The sequence below is a fragment of the Gobio gobio genome, assembly GCF_949357685.1.
Source record: "Gobio gobio genome assembly, chromosome: 21".
Classification (NCBI taxonomy): domain Eukaryota; kingdom Metazoa; phylum Chordata; class Actinopteri; order Cypriniformes; family Gobionidae; genus Gobio; species Gobio gobio.
In genome coordinates, this window is record NC_137117.1 from 6,351,180 (window position 1) to 6,373,221 (window position 22,042).

General features: G+C 40.2%; 1 protein-coding gene across 1 annotated transcript in view; it reads left to right on the plus strand.

Moving 5' to 3' along the window:
* LOC307118015 (alpha-2,8-sialyltransferase 8F-like) overlaps window positions 1-20,055 on the plus strand; it is a gene marked incomplete at both ends in the record, with an annotated part of 32,271 nt that extends 12,216 nt beyond the window's left edge. The window contains 7 exons of the mRNA XM_079803308.1: window positions 2,416-2,485; window positions 5,033-5,113; window positions 5,197-5,283; window positions 7,710-7,854; window positions 11,924-12,036; window positions 17,025-17,108; window positions 19,575-20,055. Coding sequence (XP_079659434.1) covers window positions 2,416-2,485; window positions 5,033-5,113; window positions 5,197-5,283; window positions 7,710-7,854; window positions 11,924-12,036; window positions 17,025-17,108; window positions 19,575-20,055 — 1,061 coding nt within the window. The remainder of the gene's footprint in view (window positions 1-2,415; window positions 2,486-5,032; window positions 5,114-5,196; window positions 5,284-7,709; window positions 7,855-11,923; window positions 12,037-17,024; window positions 17,109-19,574) is intronic.
* Window positions 20,056-22,042: the final 1,987 nt, after the last annotated feature.

Sequence of the window (22,042 nt, forward strand, 5' to 3'; positions counted from 1 at the left end):
GTTAGATTTGCATCAAAGATCACCCCCAAATTCTTACATTTTGCCTCTGCAGGACATCAGCTCTCTAGGTCCGAACTTGCCGACCCCTGAGGGTTATTTTTTTAAGAGTGTATCAGAGGTATACGAATTACGCAGTTAGCTTACAATGTATTGATTTAAGGTTGACAAAATTAGCTAATTCATTAGCTAAGTCATTATTACAAATTGTGAACATAATTATTACAATATATAGAAATTGAATGGTAAAAGTTGATGGAAAAAGTCAGGGGTGGTGAGTAATCCAGTCTTTATTACTCAAAAGAAATCCTCTTGGCTCTCTGCTAAACACAAAACAGTGACTGTCCCTGAAGCATCCAGTCTCTCTCTCTCTGTCCCAGGAGAGACTAAACTAAAGCCAGTTTAGCTGGCCAGCCAGGTACATTTCAGGGTCTCAATCAACTCCATAGTTAAAATGATCGGTAAAAGACTGTAAAAATGCTACGGTGACAAACAGTTAATTGGTGAACAGAAAGTTTCTGTACTATATACGGTGAACAACCTTACATTTAATGTAATTTTACAGTAACATACCATTGAAAATATACCGTTTTTGGAAGTGAAAAAGAGCAAGTCATTGTGTAATTTACAGCGAAAAAAACGTAAATGGACATTCCTAGAATTCCATGTGTGACACTTCACATTTGATGTATTCTCGTTCAAATTTCTGTTTTTCTAATCAGTTATTAGGGTTTTATGTTACGTAATGTTGTTAAATTAATGTGATGTAAAGATGTAAAGTTTATACTTAATTCTCAGCCTCTGCCCTGCCCAAATAAGTTTAGAAATCAGTTTCTCTAACTTGACAAATACAAATTTGGGAATTTCTAATGGCAACATTTGAAAGGGGTAGAGAAGTCTAGGTAGTATAATCATTTGCATACTTTCCACCCGATCTAGAAAAGGTAGAGGAGTTACTGCCCACCGTTGCAGATCTTTATAGATGCATTTGATTAATTAAGGGTAATTTGATTCATATAGATCTTGCAATAACAGGGGTATACACAGATCAGGCATAACATTATGACAGGTGAAGTGAATAACACTGATGATCTGTTAGTGGGTGGGATATATTAGGCAGCAAGTGAACATTTTGTCCTCAGAGTTGATGTGTTAGAAGCAGGAAAAATGGGCAAGCGTAAGGATTTGTGCGAGTTTGGCAAGGGCCAGATTGTGACGGCTAGACGACTGGGTCAGAGCATCTCCAAAACTGCAGCTCTTGTGGTGTGTTCCCGGTCTGCAGTGGTCATAATGGTATGCCTGATACCCAGGTACTTGATGCCCTCTTTCGGCCACTTAAAGCCACTTTGTTTTATCGCAGTCTCAGAAATTTGACCTCCAATATTCAGCGCCTCAGTTTTGTCTATATAACCCAAATAGTGTCCAAACTCATTCATTTTTTGACTTGAGGTATTGTTGATTGAGGGTTTGATACGTAAAGAACATCATCAGCAAATAGCGAGATTTTAATGCTACTCTCCTCCTATCACACTGCCTTTTATAACAGAACTTTCTCTTATGAGCTGGGTAAGAGGCTCTATGCTTATGGCAGATAACAATGAGGACAGTGTACAGCCCTGTCTGCCCCCTCTCCGGATTGGAAAACCCCTGATTTATATCCATTAACTCTAGTTGAATCTTGTGGGTTAGAGCAGTGATTCTCAAACCTGTCCTGGGAACCCCTGAACGCTTCACCTTTTGTACGTCTCCCTCATCAGACAACCAATTCAAGTCTTGCAAGTGTTTACTCATGAGCTGATCAGTTGAATCAGGTTTGTTAGGTTAGGGAGACATGCAAAACGTGCAGTGGTGAGAGACGTAATCCGTTAGGCAGGGTAAATTAATCCAAATTAATCAATTCAAGCAGCTACATTCCTTGTTTTTTCCATCTCCATGTTTTATTTTCAAAGTTAAGTACACGAAATTGAACATCATTTGCTCATTTGTATAAATGTTTGTTCAAATATCTCAATTTCGAAAGTTTTGGACAAATGCTTGAAGTCTTTTGTTAGCAAATGTAAAAATAGCTTGAACCGAGATTATTTGGGATGAGTCAGTTTATTATTTTGAGTGAACTAAACAAAAATGCTCTAAACATATTGCTAATCAAATGTTTTGTTCACCTTGCTTAGATTCTCAAGTATTTGCCCAAAACTTGTCCCAACTATCCAAATTGAGTTGCCCAAGGTGCTTCACAAACCAGGCCAGGCCACTTCATACTGACCCCCAAGCTACATCTAATAAGTGGGTTTTTAACAATGACTTAAACACAGCCAACGACTTTGCTGATCTGACAGAGTGTGGGTGGTCATTCCACAGTTTAGGGCCGACTCGAGAAAACGATCTGTCACCTTTTATGTTTAAAATTTGTTCTTACAGTCACAAGGAGATTTAGATTTTCCGATCTCAATGACCTGAACGGGATGTATACAGACAACAACTTAGAAAGGTATGGTGGTGCCAAATTAGGTAATTAAGGGCCGATAAGGGTAGCTCAGGGCATAATGGCCGAAGATTTTGCTGGTTAACCCCTCTATCGTAGACCCGAACCACCGCGGTGCGGCCAGGAGCGGCCACTTTTTCGGGGATAGCCGGCACAAGCCAACTACCCAACGCTTCCCATGACCGCAAGGTCATTTTCCGCCCCTCTGTTTCGACTGTAGTCTGACTGTAGTTGACACGTTCAACCTTATGTCGACGTCACAACGTATTGGGATCACTTCTGGGAGCCCTATCAGCTTCGAGTGTATACAGAACGGGCCAATGGGTACAGTGATAGACGCCATCACTGCTGCTAGAACCCCCTCTATGAGACACTTTTAAGTGCTTTTAAGTGGAACTCGTTCATTGAGTGGTGCTCTTCTCTGCGAGAAAACCCCCGAAGATGTTCGATCAGTTCTGCTTTCCTTCATGTGAGGGGTACAATAACATGACCAAATAACAGCTTAAAATGTTACCTGATATAATAAAAAAAAAAATATATATATATAATTATAATGTCATAAAACACCACTCTGCATCTTTTCATTTTCATAAAAAAAATATATTAAACATTAATAGCCACACAAATGTGGTCCAGGCAACTCCTACATTATCTTCACTGCATGTATATTTAAATATCCATAACAAATAAAGTTATGAAACTTCTCTTTGCCCTCAGTCAAAACGATTCGGCAGACCACAAATGATAGATTCATGACACCAAAGATCGCCCGTTAGATCCACACAAGATCCACTACAGGACATCAGAGCCAGCGGCAAACGTCAGAAGGACTAGCCAAGTAAAGGCTGCTCTCGCCGGGGTTAATGAGCGCTGAGCGCCCGGTGATCGCCTGGATCTCACAACTCCACAAACGCAAGAATATAAAAAAAAAAAAATAGGCGCTCTCTTTATAAATAAACCACAGATTTGAGCTTTAAACAACTACATTCTCACCTGAAAAAGTCTTAAAACCTCATTTTGTGACACAGTAATATTTTTTAAATTATGCGGGTTTCTCATCACGTCACTTTACCACGTGACAGCAGCGAGCAGGCTCCTGATTGGTTTACGCGGCGCAAATTGACGCCAAAGTTCAATTTTTTCAAATCTAGTGTCAGATGCGAATTCGCTTCAAACGCGTGAATGCACAAAAAGCACCACTCGCGTGTAACGCACAAGACGCTCAATTTGCGTCCAATTCATTACATTACATTACATTTAGTCATTTAGCAGACGCTTTTATTCAAAGCGACTTACAAATGAGAGCAATAGAAGCAACTACAACAGTCAGAGGCTACAGTATGCAAGTGCTGTAACAAGTCTCAGTTAATCTAACACAGAACACACAGGATTTTTTATTTTTATTTTATTTTTTCACGTCCAATTTGCGTCGTTCACGCGAACTGGACGTGCGAATGAGGCGGAATCGCGTCCATCGCGCCGAAGGACCTCCAGACGCGCGTCAATGTGCCTTTCCATTGACTTAACATTGAAATCACTCGCTCCTGACGCTCTATTCATTTTTGCTGTGAACACAGCATAAGGGGTAGAAATGGGATTGGGCCTAAGTGCGTTTTTTTTGAGGGTCTTACAAGATGCAAATCTCGCATACCAACGGCCATTGGCCCGTTCTGTATACACTCGAAGTGATCCCAATTTGTCGGTGATGTCTCCATTCCGTCCTTCAGGGAACGAGGGTTACATACGTAACCGGGGCGTTTTAAGAGGCAAATGATGTTCAATGTCGTGTACTTAACTTTGAAAATAAAACATGATGAAAAAATAAGGATTGTAGCTGTTTGAATTTGCTAAACAATCTTTGGTTGTCTTGACAAGAAGTTCAAAAGATTACCTGCTACTCATTAGATGAACAAAAGCATTTAAGTTGATTTTACTTGGAGTGGATTAGTTGAGTTAAATGCGATTAGTTGCCTTATTTTGATTTTTTTTAAGTTAGCTGAACTTTATAATTTTTTTGAATGACGTGGTTTTAAGTTCTATCTGATCTAAGCTGTCCTTTCTGAGCACTAATATATCAAATATCGTATTTTTCTGTTCAGATGGAATGAAGTTTGTTTGCATGAAAGGGAAGTTGCATTTCCAGTGAAATGGCTTCTGGAACGAGGAAGAAATGCATGTAAAAAGCGTACAGAGATATTCACCAGCGGCTGGTTTCAGTGCACTGATGTTTTTGAGCATTGTGTTCAACATCAGTAATAGTCTTGCTGTAATAGACATAATCCTGAATCAACGTTCATATCGAGCATCATCTCATTTCATGGCAGATTTAGGGTTTTAATAGTTTTCATTGGCATGTTCTTTCCGTTGTATGCATCCTGCTCTTTAAGAAGAACTTCTCCGCCCTTAAAAAGACCCAAATAGAAACAAAAGTGGTCTAACCAGCCAAGAGTCCATTAAAGGGAACGAGAACAATGAAGAAATGATGTAGATTGATAATTTAGGGGCATAGAGTTCAAGAGCAGCGAAAAATGACTTGTTCTCTTTTTCTTTCAGAGATGCGTTATATAAGACACTTCATCTACTGCGCTGCGCGAAACTCAGACACAAGTTTTCCATTATCAAACCGGCCGAAAGGTGTGTGAAAATGAAGATCAGCCAGCATTACTTCTATTTCAAAGAACTGACCGTTTAATGAAAGGTCTTTGTTTCCCTCTCAGTATAGAACTCAAGAGTTTCACGCAGGAGCTGACGGATTTCTTGAGCTGCCCGAACAAATCCAACGAAACCGAGCGGGAGCTAAACAGGTTTGTGCCTTTAATGGCAGGTGATTGACATGCATTGCATTCAAGGTCTACATTTTCCTCAGATTGCCTGAGGATAGTACTGATGATCTTGCTGCCACAATCTGCTATTTGAGCTACAGGAATAACTTGTATGTTCAGTTGTACATTCCTTTAGTGTCTTTATCTCTCAATCTTTGTACACTCAAAAAGAAATGGTAAGCCTTTTTTTACTAACGACACGCAGTGAAAATAGTTAATTGTGCTGCTTATTTGTTGGAGTTTCCCTTTCAGGGTCCTTTCACACTTGCCTTGTTTGGTCAGGATTTTCAAACTTTTCAATTTGGTCCGAATCAAAATTCTAGGTGTGAATCCTCCCCCGGACCAAACAAGGCAAGGCAAGGCAAGTTTATTTGTATACCACATTTCATACACGGTGGCAATTCAAAGTGCGTTACACAGAAATGAAGTTAAAGTATCCATAAGTGAATAAAATAAGATAAAAATATATATAGTATAACAGTTATAATAGGAATTAAAAGAAATAAAAAATAAACAATCTGGGGTGGAAGAAAATGGAGAGTCAGGTTTACTTTAAAAATATTTGTCAGGTAACTGTGCGTTTAGACAGTATCCTTACAGACAAATCTTCTTGGCCTAACTTGATGGCGTTCTCTAGATGATTTACCCATCAGAGCCGATCTAAACGGGTCTTCCTCGCACCAGAGGGAGTACTCAAAAAAATAAACAGGCAAAATTTGGTCAGACGAAAAGAGGTAATCTCGGTCCGGATCAAACTGAACAAAGGTTCGGTTAGTTTCTAGCTTTATGGTTCGGACTTTCAGAGCATTTACAGGAAGTTCCTGTTTATGTTTAAATATTATAATGTTATTTTTAAATTTCATCTCGGCTATATTGATTATGAAAAGTGAACAGATGCGCAGAAGGTCAGAAATGATTGTGACCACTTCATTAAGTTTTGTTTTGTAGAAAGCATTTCTTTAAAGTGAATTTTGTTTTGTATAAATTGCATCTTAATTTTAATCAATGTTTCATCAGCCAATTGTCTGGATTTAATAAATAAGAAGCAAATATAGCAGACAATAATAGTGACATGGACGCGCCGGCGCAATCACGATTGCTCTTGAACACGTCTCAGCAGAACCCAAACTCAGCAGATATGAGAAATATGTGTATAGAAAGCTTGAAATGTCTACTTTTAAACAAAATAATTCCAAACGAAAAGAAATAGTCCAGCAATGCGCACTGTTCACTAGTGGCAACGATATGTGTCCGTTCATTCATTCTTGTCAAAGACGCTGACGTCAGACGCACGTCCGTTTACAAACCGATTGATGTCCAGATGCCGCCCACATAGATGATGACGACAGGACGCAAGTACGTCATGTAAAGTTCTCTAGTCCGCTCGCATGATGGCAATGTGAAACCAAACCAAAACTAACCGTATGTATAAAATGTATTAAAACATGAACTTTGGTTCGGACCTTAAGGTGTGAAAACGCCCTTAGACACAAAATTTATGGGAGTATTTAAATGAATCACGCAAGGTGATTTACTAAGGTTTGCGATCGTCAATTTACTGGTGTTTGCGGCCAACAAAAGCACGTCTTAAACCAGACTCTAACTGGTAGATTGCATTGGTCATTATGGAAATTATCCTATTTAATGTGCGTGTCGTGAAAAAATAATATAGTATATTATAGTAAAATGACTCTAGTAAATACTATAGTGTTTTTGAACCGTACTATAGTAAATATACTACAGTAAATTAACAAAGTGTAGTAAATACTATAATATACTACAATTTACTGCAGTATCTTTACTATACAGTAGTATGGTTCAAAAACACTATAGTATTTACTAGAGTAATTTTACTGTAATTTTACTATAATATACTATAGTATTTTTTCATGTGGGTAGATCACGCGCAGAACTATCTGCACTTTTTCCGGAATTGCGCTTTCACGCTAATTTTCCCTGTTTAGTAAATCTGGCCCTTGGTATTTTAGGAGAGCAGAGTCTGATGCTGTGTAGAAGAATTTCTCAGAAATCCCAAATATGGTTTTGTTATGATCAGAGCCAGGTCCTGACGTCTTTGGGGCCATAAGCAAAATTGTCCTTGGGGCACTCCATGCCGCACATTCACAACCCCAAACCCCCCACCCCCACCCCAAATGCAAATCTCGCACTCCCATGTGCATTGCCTCGTTTAGTTACACTTGAAGAGGATTTGGCTCTCTATTCTCCATTCGTCAGATCTCATCGACGTAACGCTGAACGTCATTGTTTCTCAATGACAGTGTTTAAAGAGACAAGCTGTTAAAAACTCTGTCAAGCTGTCACAGATAGAGCTGCTCATGTAATGTGAATTGTTAAACTCCTCTCTCTCTCTCTCTCTCTCTCTCTCTCTCTCTTTGTGTTTATGACAGAATGAGACTGAAGTTTTGTTGTAATGCCTCAGGATCATTAATTCTCACCAAACACAACACACCTGTCAATCAAGCCATCCTGTATGAAACAAGCACAACAAGGACATACAAAATCACCCCCGACCTTCACAGTATGCTGCCCGAGGTGTGTGTGGGTGTGTGTGCGTGCATTGTGCTTGTAATTTTTTTCATATTGAGGTGAAGTAACAAGCTGGAATGTGTACATGGCCTTAGTGAACAGAGAAAAGTCATCCGTGGGTTAAAATAGGAATACAGCGAAAAGATTATCAATGTGCTTCCACCATGGGCGTCAGTTTGGTTTGAAATGTGCTGGGGACAGAGACGCATTCAGAAGTGCATTTTCAGAAGTGCTGGGTAAATTTTTTTTCTCTTTCGCGCAGGTCATGTTTTGAAAGACTATGTCCTGCAGCTTATAATGTAAATAAATAAAAATGTCAGATGAGACACATATTGCGGGTCTTATAGCCTATCTTACTCATGCCGACGAAAGCGCCCCGCGAATTCTTTAATATTTTTCATTTTTGCTAATTTTTTTACCACTTCATTATCAGAGTCCCACTGGAGCCCGTGTTTTTTTATCCTCCCTATTACACATTAGTTACAGCCATTAAAATAGTTCAGTTTTGTTTTTAATGTCAAAGTAGATATATTTCGTTTTGTTTCTTTATTAAGTTAAATTAGAAAAATGTTTAAAGCATTTAATGTTTGTTAAACTAAAGTTTTTGCTTTTTAAAGTGACGACCAAGCGGCCAGCGGCCGACAGTGAGTTAACCCAACACTTTAGCCTCTGAAATCAACACTTGACTTGTCTTGCTTATTAAATCCATAAAAAACACTTAAAGCATCGTTTAAACCTTTAGCCTATTATCACCACCATCACAGTAAAAAGGCATTTTTGACAAGATGAGGCAGGCAGATCGCAACGGCGCGCGCAAACAAAACGGGCTACACAATCTAAACATTTAATTAAAAATAAAAAAACATGCTGGTTGTCTTACCTTAGGCTACACCTCTCCGCGAAATGAATATATATCCGATCTTCAATTCCCGTGCTATATGCACATTTAACGGAGTTCATGTCAACGAAATCAACCGATATGAGTGTTTTATTCATCAGCTCTTTTCAACATCAAAGACCGCATTATGAGAACGAGCGACCTAAACACTGGTAAGAGCATTTAGTCTCATTAATTTTAATGAAGATGATTGTGCTTTTGAGCATCTAAAACTTAGCTTATTTTCAGTTTCACTTGTGGCAGTTTGCGTGTTGGCTTGCTTTACTCATTTGCGGCGATGCGTGTTGCATAGCGCCGTCCTATAGCCTAAAAAAGCCCGAAGCCCGGCCCGCGTCTGAGGTAGGCTATGACTGGAAAATTGGTCCGAAGCCCGGCCCCAGGGCGTAAAAAAGTCGGGGCCCGTCGGGCTCGGGCAGAAATGTAGGGCTCTACTTTGAGTAAGGCTGAAAGCGTCTTTCTTTTTAATACATTTCTTGAATGTCTCAATTACAGTAGGCCTAGCCTATAGATAATTATGATATTTGTGGCTGCACCGGGGTCCGTCATTACGCTAAATCATGAGCGGTCCATGGCTGTTAAGAACTGTATAGGCTACATCAATCCATTACAACAATTTCGTGTTATGGGCACTGCCACTGATACAGGCAGCGGAAGAGCCTATTTTACGGAGCTTGCTTCTGCTTTTCAAACGTTTTTACAACAAAAGATGTCGTTAAAACGACATAAGATCTCGTTATTATGAGAAAAGATGTAGTTAAAACGACATAAGATATCGTTATTACGACACAATTGAGTGGAAAAAATAATGTGTGTGTCAGCAATGCTTCACCGCAAAATTGAACTCGAGGTTTAAAAAAAAAAAAAAAAAAGTGGTGGTGGTGGGTACAAAAGGACTCATGACGAAATCTGGTGGGTACGCGTCCCCCCCGTCCCCCCCGAAATCGACGCCTATGGCTTCCACACGTGTGTTAATTTCGTTGACGAATAATTTTTGGCAACAACCTTTTTTCACTGACGAAAACGAGACGATAACTAAATAAAAACTAGTGTTGGATGACAAAAACTATGGCGAAAATCAACTGTCATTTTCGTCAACAAATAAAAACGAGAGGAAAATGTTAGGAAGGGACGATTAGGGAAGAGATCGGGTCAGAACTGATGTCCTGTGTAACAGATGCTGATCAAACCGCTGGAAAACACACAAACATCCCCAATCCAGCGCTCCAGAGCGGCTCAATCAATCAATAACACACATTTATGCCAGGGAATTGTTTATGAACTAATGATGATGAATAATATAATACAATGTTTATATAGTAATATGTTTTAGACGGTTGTAATGACGCATATTTTATCTCCTGAACTTGAATGAGCTCCTGCAACTGCAATAGAGGCGCAGACATTTCAAAATAAGAGTCCTGGTGTATTTCCAGCTTGTTAATAATTCAAAGTCACGCATTATATATTCGTTTTTGCTTACACAATAAACTGTATTTAATTTCATTCCCATTTAATTCATAGTCAGGAGGAAAGACCAGTATTTGACACATGTTCAATAAAGTATCAGGGTTATAATAGTTCACTAAAACCATTTAAAAAAAATCTTCATTACTTGAAATTAAATAAATGTTAACTGAAATAAAAATAAAAAAAACACGTATTTAAAGCTTTAGCTTAATCTGATATGGCCTACTAACTAAAACAGAAATACAAAGTTATATATACTATATAGACGTTTTTAAAAAAAGTGAATTGAGCTCTTTTGTGTATTTTTAATGTCAAAAACAAAATGATGTCAAAATGTCAGTTCAAGTGTCAGTTGGTTATGTAATGCTTAAATGCTTAATGTATTACAATTTAACTAAACTCATTAGATTTTAGTCTAATATTTAGTCGACTAAAACTAAAAACAATTCAGGTGACTAAAATATGACTAAAACTAAATGGCATTTTAGTCAAAAGACTAGGACTAAAACTAAATCAAAATTCGCTGTCAAAATTAACACTGGACGCATGCTAACCAGATGCTTCTCCACATGTACGGTATCCACATGTATAGGGTTTTCAGTCACTCCAGAAAAACGTGATTATGCGATTGCATGATTTAATGCACAATCAGTCAAAGTCCGCATATTTATGCGGGGGCCGCATTTTTTCAAATACGTCGCACTTTCGCCGCGTAAATTGCCTATTTCCACGTGCAAAATATGCGTTACAAAAAAAGTCATATATATTAGCAGAAAGTTGAAAAATGTTTGTTTACTTCACACAAGAGCCGCCATTTCCCCCTGTTGCCATGGGAACGTTTTGAAGAGACGTAATTACCCGACGCGAACGTCATCGAAAAGCTGCAAACCCCGTGGAGAAACCATAGATATCGCTGAAACCATGATGAAGCACGCAAATTCCCATCTGCCAAGAAAAATAACAGCAAAAGACCAAAGCAAAGCAGTTTCCCGGTGTGTTGACCGATTTCAAAACACAGCATCCAAAACTATTCTCGTCGCTTCATAAAGTTATTGTAGAACCACTGTAGTGAAATATCTTCATTTGTGTCTGAAGATGAACGGAGGTCTTACGGGTGTCCAACGACATGAGGGTCAGTCATTAATGACAGAATTTTCATTTTTGGGTGAACTAACCCTTTAAGAGATTGCACTTTGTGAATTGGAAGGACTCAAATGTCTGTTTTGTAAAGCTACCTCTGTAAAACAGTAAGTTATTTATTCATTTTTTCAGAAGTTGAAGCATATTCCTTTTGTAAAGCTACAGAACTTGTTTGACTCAATGTTTTGTAAATGTGAGCCGTGTGTTTATTAAGGTCTTCAATAAAACAAGATGAGAACTTAAATATTCCCAGCACTTTCTGTGATGTAGTGCTTTTTTTCTCTTTTTCATCAAACCGCAGTTTTTGCAAGTTCCCGCAATTTTATCGCATAAAATTGCATAAATATCCCGCATTTTCCATCGCATTTTTAAGAAAACGTGCGCATAATCAAGGATTTTTGCCCACAACAATCACAAAAAAGCCGCATTTTTCTGGAAGGACTGGGTTTTGGTCAGACGGCTGGAGAGCGTATACACGTCAGTTCTATTCAGTTTGTACAGTATAAAAACCATTATGTCTATGGAGAGTCTCTGTAAACCATATGCGTGTGTGTGTGTGTGTGTGTGCAGGACATCCCCTGGTCCGGTCAGCGTCTGGGTCAATGTGCTGTGGTCGGCAGCGGGGGGATTTTGCAAAACAGCAGCTGTGGACGAGAGATTGACAGCAACGACTTTGTCATACGGTAAACACATCCCATCATTCCTGGCTCCCTCACTGACCAAAAAACATCCGTTGACATTAAAGGGGTGGTAAACCACGATTTCACTTTACTAACTTTAGCAAGTGTGTAATGTCGCTGTTCGAGCATAAACAACATCTGCAAAGTTACAACATTCAAAGTTTAAAGCAACGGGAGATATTTGCTTTTAAAGAAATAATTTTCTAAGGACTACAGCAAACGGCCGGTAGGAACTACAGACATTCCTCCAGGGTCTCTGACATCACCAGCCCCAATATTTACATAAACCCCTCCTCCGAAAATATTAAATAAGAGGGGCGAGGCCATTTTGTATTGCTGTGGGGAAGAGTTGTTGTGGTATAGTTAGGCTGGAGTGTTGTTGTGGTATAGTTAGGCTGGAGTGGTGTTGCGGTATAGTTAGGCTGGAGTGGTGTTGTGGTATAGTTAGGCTGGAGTGGTGTTGTGGTATAGTTAGGCTGGAGTGTTGTTGTGGTATAGTTAGGCTGGAGTGTTGTTGCGGTATAGTTAGGCTGGAGTGTTGTTGCGGTATAGTTAGGCTGGAGTGGTGTTGTGGTATAGTTAGGCTGGAGTGGTGTTGTGGTATAGTTAGGCTGGAGTGGTGTTGTGGTATAGTTAGGCTGGAGTGTTGTTGTGGTATAGTTAAGCTGGAGTGTTGTTGTGGTATAGTTAGGCTGGAGTGATGTTGTGGTATAGTTAGGCTGGAGTGTTGTTGTGGTATAGTTAAGCTGGAGTGTTGTTGTGGTATAGTTAGGCTGGAGTGTTGTTGTGGTATAGTTAGGCTGGAGTGTTGTTGTGGTATACTTAGGCTGGAGTGTTGTTGTGGTATAGTTAAGCTGGAGTGTTGTTGTGGTATAGTTAGGCTGGAGTGATGTTGTGGTATAGTTAGGCTGGAGTGTTGTTGTGGTATAGTTAAGCTGGAGTGTTGTTGTGGTATAGTTAGGCTGGATTGTTATTGTGGTATAGTTAGGCTGGAGTGTTGTTGTGGTATACTTAGGCTGGAGTGGTGTTGTGGTATACTTAGGCTGGAGTGTTGTTGTGGTATACTTAGGATGGAGTGGTGTTGTGGTATAGTTAGGCTGGAGTGTTGTTGTGGTATAGTTAAGCTGGAGTGTTGTTGTGGTGTAGTTAGGCTGGAGTGTTGTTGTGGTGTAGTTAGGCTGGAGTGGTGTTGTGGTATAGTTAAGCTGGAGTGTTGTTGTGGTATACTTAGGCTGGAGTGGTGTTGCGGTATAGTTAGGCTGGAGTGGTGTTGTGGTATACTTAGGCTGGAGTGGTGTTGCGGTATAGTTAGGCTGGAGTGGTGTTGTGGTATAGTTAGGCTGGAGTGGTGTTGTGGTATAGTTAGGCTGGAGTGTTGTTGTGGTATAGTTAGGCTGTAGTGGTGTTGTGGTATAGTTAGGCTGGAGTGTTGTTGTGGTATAGTTAAGCTGGAGTGTTGTTGTGGTATAGTTAGGCTGGAGTGTTGTTGTGGTATAGTTAGGCTGGAGTGTTGTTGTGGTATAGTTAGGCTGGAGTGTTGTTGTGGTGTAGTTAGGCTGGAGTGGTATTGTGGTATAGTTAGGCTGGAGTGGTGTTGTGGTATAGTTAGGCTGGAGTGTTGTTGTGGTATAGTTAGGCTGGAGTGGTGTTGTGGTATAGTTAGGCTGGAGTGGTGTTGTGGTATAGGTAGGCTGGAGTGTTGTTGTGGTATAGTTACGCTGGAGTGGTGTTGTGGTATAGTTAGGCTGGAGTGGTGTTGTGGTATAGTTAGGCTGGAGTGGTGTTGCGGTATAGTTAGGCTGGAGTGGTGTTGTGGTATAGTTAGGCTGGAGTGTTGTTGTGGTATAGTTAGGCTGGAGTGTTGTTGTGGTATACTTAGGCTGGAGTGTTGTTGTGGTATAGTTAAGCTGGAGTGTTGTTGTGGTATAGTTAGGCTGGAGTGATGTTGTGGTATAGTTAGGCTGGAGTGTTGTTGTGGTATAGTTAAGCTGGAGTGTTGTTGTGGTATAGTTAGGCTGGATTGTTATTGTGGTATAGTTAGGCTGGAGTGTTGTTGTGGAATACTTAGGCTGGAGTGGTGTTGTGGTATACTTAGGCTGGAGTGTTGTTGTGGTATAGTTAGGCTGGAGTTTTGTTGTGGTATAGTTAAGCTGGAGTGTTGTTGTGGTATACTTAGGCTGGAGTGGTGTTGTGGTATAGTTAGGCTGAAGTGTTGTTGTGGTATAGTTAGGATGGAGTGTTGTTGTGGTATAGTTAGGCTGGAGTGTTGTTGTGGTGTAGTTAGGCTGGAGTGGTGTTGTGGTATAGTTAAGCTGGAGTGTTGTTGTGGTATACTTAGGCTGGAGTGGTGTTGCGGTATAGTTAGGCTGGAGTGGTGTTGTGGTATACTTAGGCTGGAGTGGTGTTGCGGTATAGTTAGGCTGGAGTGGTGTTGTGGTATACTTAGGCTGGAGTGGTGTTGCGGTATAGTTAGGCTGGAGTGGTGTTGTGGTATAGTTAGGCTGGAGTGGTGTTGTGGTATAGTTAGGCTGGAGTGTTGTTGTGGTATAGTTAGGCTGTAGTGGTGTTGTGGTATAGTTAGGCTGGAGTGTTGTTGTGGTATAGTTAAGCTGGAGTGTTGTTGTGGTATAGTTAAGCTGGAGTGTTGTTGTGGTATAGTTAGGCTGTAGTGGTGTTGTGGTATAGTTAGGCTGGAGTGGTGTTGTGGTATAGTTAAGCTGGAGTGTTGTTGTGGTATAGTTAGGCTGTAGTGGTGTTGTGGTATAGTTAGGCTGGAGTGTTGTTGTGGTATAGTTAAGCTGGAGTGTTGTTGTGGTATAGTTAGGCTGGAGTGTTGTTGTGGTATAGTTAAGCTGGAGTGTTGTTGTGGTATAGTTAGGCTGGAGTGGTGTTGTGGTATAGTTAGGCTGGAGTGGTGTTGTGGTATAGTTAGGCTGGAGTGTTGTTGTGGTATAGTTAAGCTGGAGTGTTGTTGTGGTATAGTTAAGCTGGAGTGTTGTTGTGGTATAGTTAGGCTGGAGTGGTGTTGTGGTATAGTTAAGCTGGAGTGTTGTTGTGGTATAGTTAGGCTGGAGTGTTGTTGTGGTATAGTTAAGCTGGAGTGTTGTTGTGGTATAGTTAGGCTGTAGTGGTGTTGTGGTATAGTTAGGCTGTAGTGGTGTTGTGGTATAGTTAGGCTGGAGTGGTGTTGTGGTATAGTTAGGCTGGAGTGTTGTTGCGGTATAGTTAGGCTGGAGTGTTGTTGTGGTATAGTTAGGCTGGAGTGTTGTTGTGGTATAGTTAGGCTGGAGTGTTGTTGTGGTATAGTTAGGCTGGAGTGTTGTTGTGGTATAGTTAGGCTGGAGTGTTGTTGTGGTATAGTTAGGCTGGAGTGGTGTTGTGGTATAGTTAGGCTGGAGTGGTGTTGTGGTATAGTTAGGCTGTAGTGGTGTTGTGGTATAGTTAGGCTGGAGTGGTGTTGTGGTATAGTTAGGCTGGAGTGTTGTTGCGGTATAGTTAGGCTGGAGTGTTGTTGTGGTATAGTTAGGCTGGAGTGTTGTTGTGGTATAGTTAGGCTGGAGTGTTGTTGTGGTATAGTTAGGCTGGAGTGTTGTGGAGTGTTGTTGTGGTATAGTTAGGCTGGAGTGGTGTTGTGGTATAGTTAGGCTGGAGTGTTGTTGTGGTATAGTTAGGCTGTAGTGGTGTTGTGGTATAGTTAGGCTGGAGTGGTGTTGTGGTATAGTTAGGCTGGAGTGGTGTTGTGGTATAGTTAGGCTGGAGTGTTGTTGTGGTATAGTTAGGCTGTAGTGGTGTTGTGGTATAGTTAGGCTGTAGTGGTGTTGTGGTATAGTTAGGCTGTAGTGGTGTTGTGGTATAGTTAGGCTGGAGTGTTGTTGTGGTATAGTTAAGCTGGAGTGTTGTTGTGGTATAGTTAGGCTGGAGTGTTGTTGTGGTATAGTTAGGCTGTAGTGGTGTTGTGGTATAGTTAGGCTGGAGTGTTGTTGTGGTATAGTTAGGCTGGAGTGGTGTTGTGGTATAGTTAGGCTGGAGTGTTGTTATTTTCATCCGGATTGCAGGTCCACTTTGTTCCAAGGGACGGGGGATCAATGGTTAACATTTTATTTTTTAACTCGGTCCCTCATAATTATTGCCCAAATCTCGCTCTCTGTGCTGCACATTTCACGGAGGAAAGCTTCACAATCTTCGCGTGTTCAATGCCGGATTTGCACAACGGCTTGTCCTGAAAGACGGATTTAAAAACAGAAGCTGTTTACGGCCACAACCTGTAAGTCTGATTTATTTGTCGTCGATGTGTTTTCCTGTAATAGTTCGTATTGTTAATTGTACGTTGTAGCAAGGAAGTAAACAGATGACAATGCTCATTCATACTTAACGTTATCCGACAAACACCTAACGTTACAAACGTAGTTTAAATCTCAACAGTGAACTTGGCATTAGTGTAAATGATTCTTTGATTAAAGTTTTTGGTTAATAGTTCTTGCGACAGATATTTGTCTATAATCGTTCTAAAAATACAAAAGTGCCATTCAGTAGCGATCACTATAGATCCGCAGTCTTTACTCTTGAGGACTGAACAGCTTCTGCTCGATCATCTTCACTAAAATGTTCTGGGTCTGATTCGGGCTCAGATTGGTATGGTTTTATTGACGCCATTGTTTCTAATACTGACCAAAGCACAGTCTACCGGTAAAGGGAAGGGGCGGGACTAGGCGGTTAGCGAATCACAACACACCGGGCCAGCTGACCAATCAGAGCCCATTGCGTATTTTTGAGGGACCGGCTTCATACAACCCGGAAACCATTAGACCATTTTTACAAGGAGGGACAGAGCAGTGTAGAATAAGGGTCAAATATATGAAAAATAATGCATTTTTTTTTAAAACACATGTTACAGTGCAGCCCACAAACACAATCAAGCCTTCGATAGAAAGTGTTTTACCACCCCTTTAATCCATCCTTCCTGTTAATATTACGTTTTCTCTCTCTTGCAGGTTTAATTTGGCTTATATTAATAACACTGATGTTGGGCTGAAAACGGATATGGTAACCATCAACCCCAGTCAGATACGGAATGAGTCAGTACCTCACACACACACACACACACACACACACACACACACACACACACACACACACACACACACACACACACACACACACACACACATTTAACCCTCTGGTGTTCTTCGGTCATTTCTGACCGGAAAATTTTCTGTTTTGAAATGTTGAAAAAATCACAGCTTCATCAGAATGATATGAAACTTGGTGACTTTTCTAGCATTAGGTATGTAAACACACAAAAAAAATCATGATTCGAGCATGCTAATTGGTCGTTAAAAAAAAAGTAGCGTTCATTGTCTTCGGTCATAAATTACCGACCATAAGAAATGAATGGGAAATTGGCAAAAACACAAAAATTCACTGAATATTTGTGTGTACAATCTACAAATCGACCACAATGCTGAAAAAAAGTACACAACAGTGAAGGGGTGACACTCTAAAACATCAGGAGTGTGATATTAACACATCCACTCACACACACACACACACACACACACACACATGTTTGTTTTTGTGAAATGTGAGGACATTCCATAGGCGTAATGGTTTTTATACCGTACAAACCGTATTTTCTATCCCCTTACACTGCCACTGCCCCTAAACCTAGCCCTCACAGGAGACTGTGCAGTTCACTTTCTGTGAAAAAAAACTCATTCTGTGTGATTTATAAGCATTTTGAAAAGTGAGGACATGGGGAACGTCCTCATATTTCACCCTCTTTTTGTAATACCTGTGTCATACCCATGTCATTATACACATTTGTGTCCTGATATTTCACGAAAACATGCCCACACACACACACACACACACGCACACGCACTTATACACACACACACACACACACACCTATGAAAAACTGAACCTATGAACCACATTTTGAATTTTTAAAAATCACAGCTTCATCAGAATGATATGAAACTTGGTGACTTTTCTAGCATTAGGTATGTAAACACACAAATAAATTGAGGGCATGATTCGAGCATGCTAATTGGTTGTAAAAAAAATACTCCCACTTGTGCTCTTCGGTCAAAAATGACTGACCATAGGAAATGAATGGGAAATCTGCAAAAACACAAATTCACAGAAAAAAATCTATATTTCTAACAACAACAAAAAAAATAGTCTTTGAGTTTTTTTTTAAATACATATTCAAATCCATTAAAAAAAATCATTAAATGTGTTCAAAACAGGACTAGGGAATTCTCCATAGAGACCTCTAGTGGTTACACACATGATTGCAGGATTTCTTAAAAAAATCCAAAAGAGGGCGCTAATCTAGCCTGGATGCCAGCCGAATTTAGCCCCGCCCACAAAATGTTTTGCTCGGGCAATTCGGTCTGGACTCGCTCCATAGAGGAGTAATTATGCCCGAACAGAAACTGTTCGGACCAATGAAATCATCAGGGCGGGCTTTAGACGATGATGGACAGATGATCAACAGTAACGTAATCATCCACGTCATCGAAGGCTCTTGGGTTGAATTTGCTCTCATCCTAAACGGAGAACTTGTTCGTATATGCGTTCACCTTCACTATTTCTCTCAGAAACGATGATCGTGTTGGTAAGTACTCTGTGTATCCTTAAATTATTTTATTACTGCCAAAGATCGTTTACACTCATCTTTTTCTTGTAACGTTACTTAATCCAGCGTGCGTGCAGACAGGGTTTCCAAGTGTTTTTGCAATGTCGCGCACAATTGCTACTCAAAACTATAGACCAAAACTATAACTTTCCGGGGGGTTCTCCGGAAAAAAATGGCGTTTGGTTGGCAAAATATGTTATTTTGGCAAGGTTGCCTGCTAAAATTCGCATTCCTGGGTTTATATAATCACATAATTGGGGTCGCTTCAACCCGCGGACATGGAGAAAAACACGGACTTGGTAACAGTGCAGTTGAGTTCTGTTGACATTTGACAACTAATGTTACGCGTCGCTCCGTTGCTCTGATTGGTTGTGGGTCTATCCAATTGAGGTCTTTCCTGGCTCGGTTGAAACACGCCCCATAATCAAAGCTCAATGGAGCGGTACCAGACTCATATTCTGACTAGAATTGAGTATGGCCACGCCAGGCTAGCGCTAATCTGCCTTCAAAAAAAAATATTTTGAAGGCCTAGTCTCTATTTTAACCTGAAATACTGCAATAATAAAAATGTAAAAAAAAAAAATAATTAAAAAAAAAAAATGTTGTATAACTTTCAATGGCAAAAATAGACCATAATTATTGCATAAATATAAAAAAAATACAATCAAATCATCTCAAAATAAAAAATTAAAAAGAAAAAATATTATTGAAGAAAAATAAATTGCATTGGTTTTACTGGGGTGGAGGAAGTTTAATTTTTAGGTGTCCGGTCACTTTAGACCCGGGAAGACGACCAATGCAACCCCTACACCAAGAGCACCAGAGGGTTAATTAACATTTAAAGACTTCTCAGATTTAGTTAAAGATTGTGTGAATACTAAAAACTGTGTGTCTGTAGATACAAAGACCTGGAGAAGAATCCGGAGCCGTTGCTGGAGCGGGTCAGTGTGTACGGAAACGCCCCCCTCATTATTCCCGCCTTTGCCTACAAGTTCTGCACGCCACCGTCACTCAAAGCACTCAGAGTCCTGCAGCCAATCAGACCTCAGCAGCCGGTGATGTTCTTCAACCCCGATTACCTGCGGACGCTGGACCGTTTCTGGAAGGGGCGTGGCCTGACCGAGATCCGCCTCTCCTCAGGGCTCCTTTTAATCAGCACTGCACTCGAACTGTGTGAGCATGTGCACGTTTACGGATTCTGGCCGTTTGACACCAACCTAGAGGAGCGGCCCGTCCCGTACCATTATTACGACAGCATGACGGTGAACCTCGGCAAGCACAAGTTGCCGGAGGAGTTTGTGCGGCTGCTTCAGCTCCACAGCCAGGGGGCGCTAACACTGCACCTGCAGCCCTGCTCCACACCAGAGGCGGATCTATAAAACAGTTTATCGGGCGGCATGAGGACTGAAAGACGTGGCAACACCAAAACAAATACTTAGCCTATACCAGCTGTTAATGCTCTGCATACCCAAGCCATTTCAGAGAATGAGTTTGTAGCAGAGATACGCTTAAGTCGACTTGACTTGGACTCGTGAACAACTGACCCGAGACTTGACTCGAGACTTTTCTGTTATTTGAGTTATTTGGAAACCTGTAGGGATGTGCAATTTTCTTTGTACTGTACTGTAATCAGAGGTGTCAAGTAACGAAGTACAAATACTTCGTTACCTTACTTAAGTAGAAATTTTGAGTATCTATACTTTACTGGAGTAATTATTTTTCAGCCTACTTTTTACTTCTACTCCTTACATTTTCAAGCAATTATCTGTACTTTCTACTCCTTACATTTTAAAAATAGCCTCGTTACTCCTATTCCATTTCTGCATGTTTTCATTACGGCTTGTCATAAAAAAACAACTATCCAGATAAATCGCGCCATCCGGACAGAGTGAATTTGATTGTGGTTGGATGAGAAGGATAAACTCAAACCATTCCGACACCCTATTGGGTTGTAGGCGATCAATCACGCCTGCACCTGCACAAATCACACACCATGTGGCCAGATAGGGCGGGTTCTCGCCGACGTGCACGCACTTTCAGCCAATCAGCGATCAGCAGGCAGACGTGCTCATTCATGACTTTAGCCGGGTTTTAGCGCGATAACTCGTAGCTGTATATTCCAGTGATCGCTATACCAGTGGAATAAATATACAGTAAGTTGTATCTACAGTAAAGAGTGGGAGAGTGACTCAACTCTCAAACGTGACTTACACCTATGACTCGAAGACTCTTTATAAATATAACCGTGACTCCTGTCCATCATCATACACACACTCTGGACATCTGCAACTCAACCCCAACAGATGCTGAAAGAGGTTCAAATCAACGATTAATCCATTTTGACTGTGCTAAGTGCATGTGCAATGTACTTCACGAAAGACATACTGTAGTTTTGTCAAAGCAAAGTGCAACACAAGGGTAAGCGCATTGTTGTTATTTATTTGTTGACGGATTATTGTAAAGTATCAATGAATTATGCATTTTGGCAGTTGTGTATATGCATTAACGTGTGAAATGCCTGTTTATTACATTGCTTTTTCCATTCTCTATATTGGGCACTTTTTGCACGTAAATTGGCTTCTTACTGTTGACACTGAAAATGATGTATGTTTTTTTCTGAGGGATAGCCGTTTTGACAGTTTCTACCTGGACTCATATTTGATCCGTTTTACTGGGATTTTTTTATATATATTTTTTATCATCAATGTCATGTTTTAAGGAGATAAAATGGTAACTTACTTATCAACATTGATTGCTATGGCAATAAAATAATATAATATTATTTTGGCAGTTCAAGTTTTTTTTCTTTTTCTTGGATTGACTAGTTGCCTGAAAGTATTGTAAAGGTGCAAAAAGTCAAAATTGTTATCAATAACCAGGCATGTTATCAATAAACTTTTTTTATATATAAATGTACATTTGGTGAGGTTTTTGGGCTGGAAATCGTCTACCAAATCTGGCCACACTAATCACACATTCAAAAAATGGTTATTGATAACATGCCTCTGAATTTTGACTTTTTTCACCTTTACAATATTTATAGGCAACTAGTCATCAAATCTTCCGCTCCATGAAACACATTAATGCTCAGTAGTACACATATGGTTCTTTTTATGTATTTGCATTGTCCTAAAATGCGTTAATTTTCAATGGGAATATATGCGGCTGAAACGCGTAGCCAAGTGCATATTAAAATGTTCAACATTAACTTTTTAATATAACATTATAGTCATTATGGCCTTTAGAAAAATGTATGCACTGTGGCGCGGCCTAATCTTTTGTCCTTAAAGGGATACTTAGCCCAAAAATGAAAATTCTTTCATCATTTACTCACCCCCAAGTTGTTCCAAACCTGTATGAGTTTCT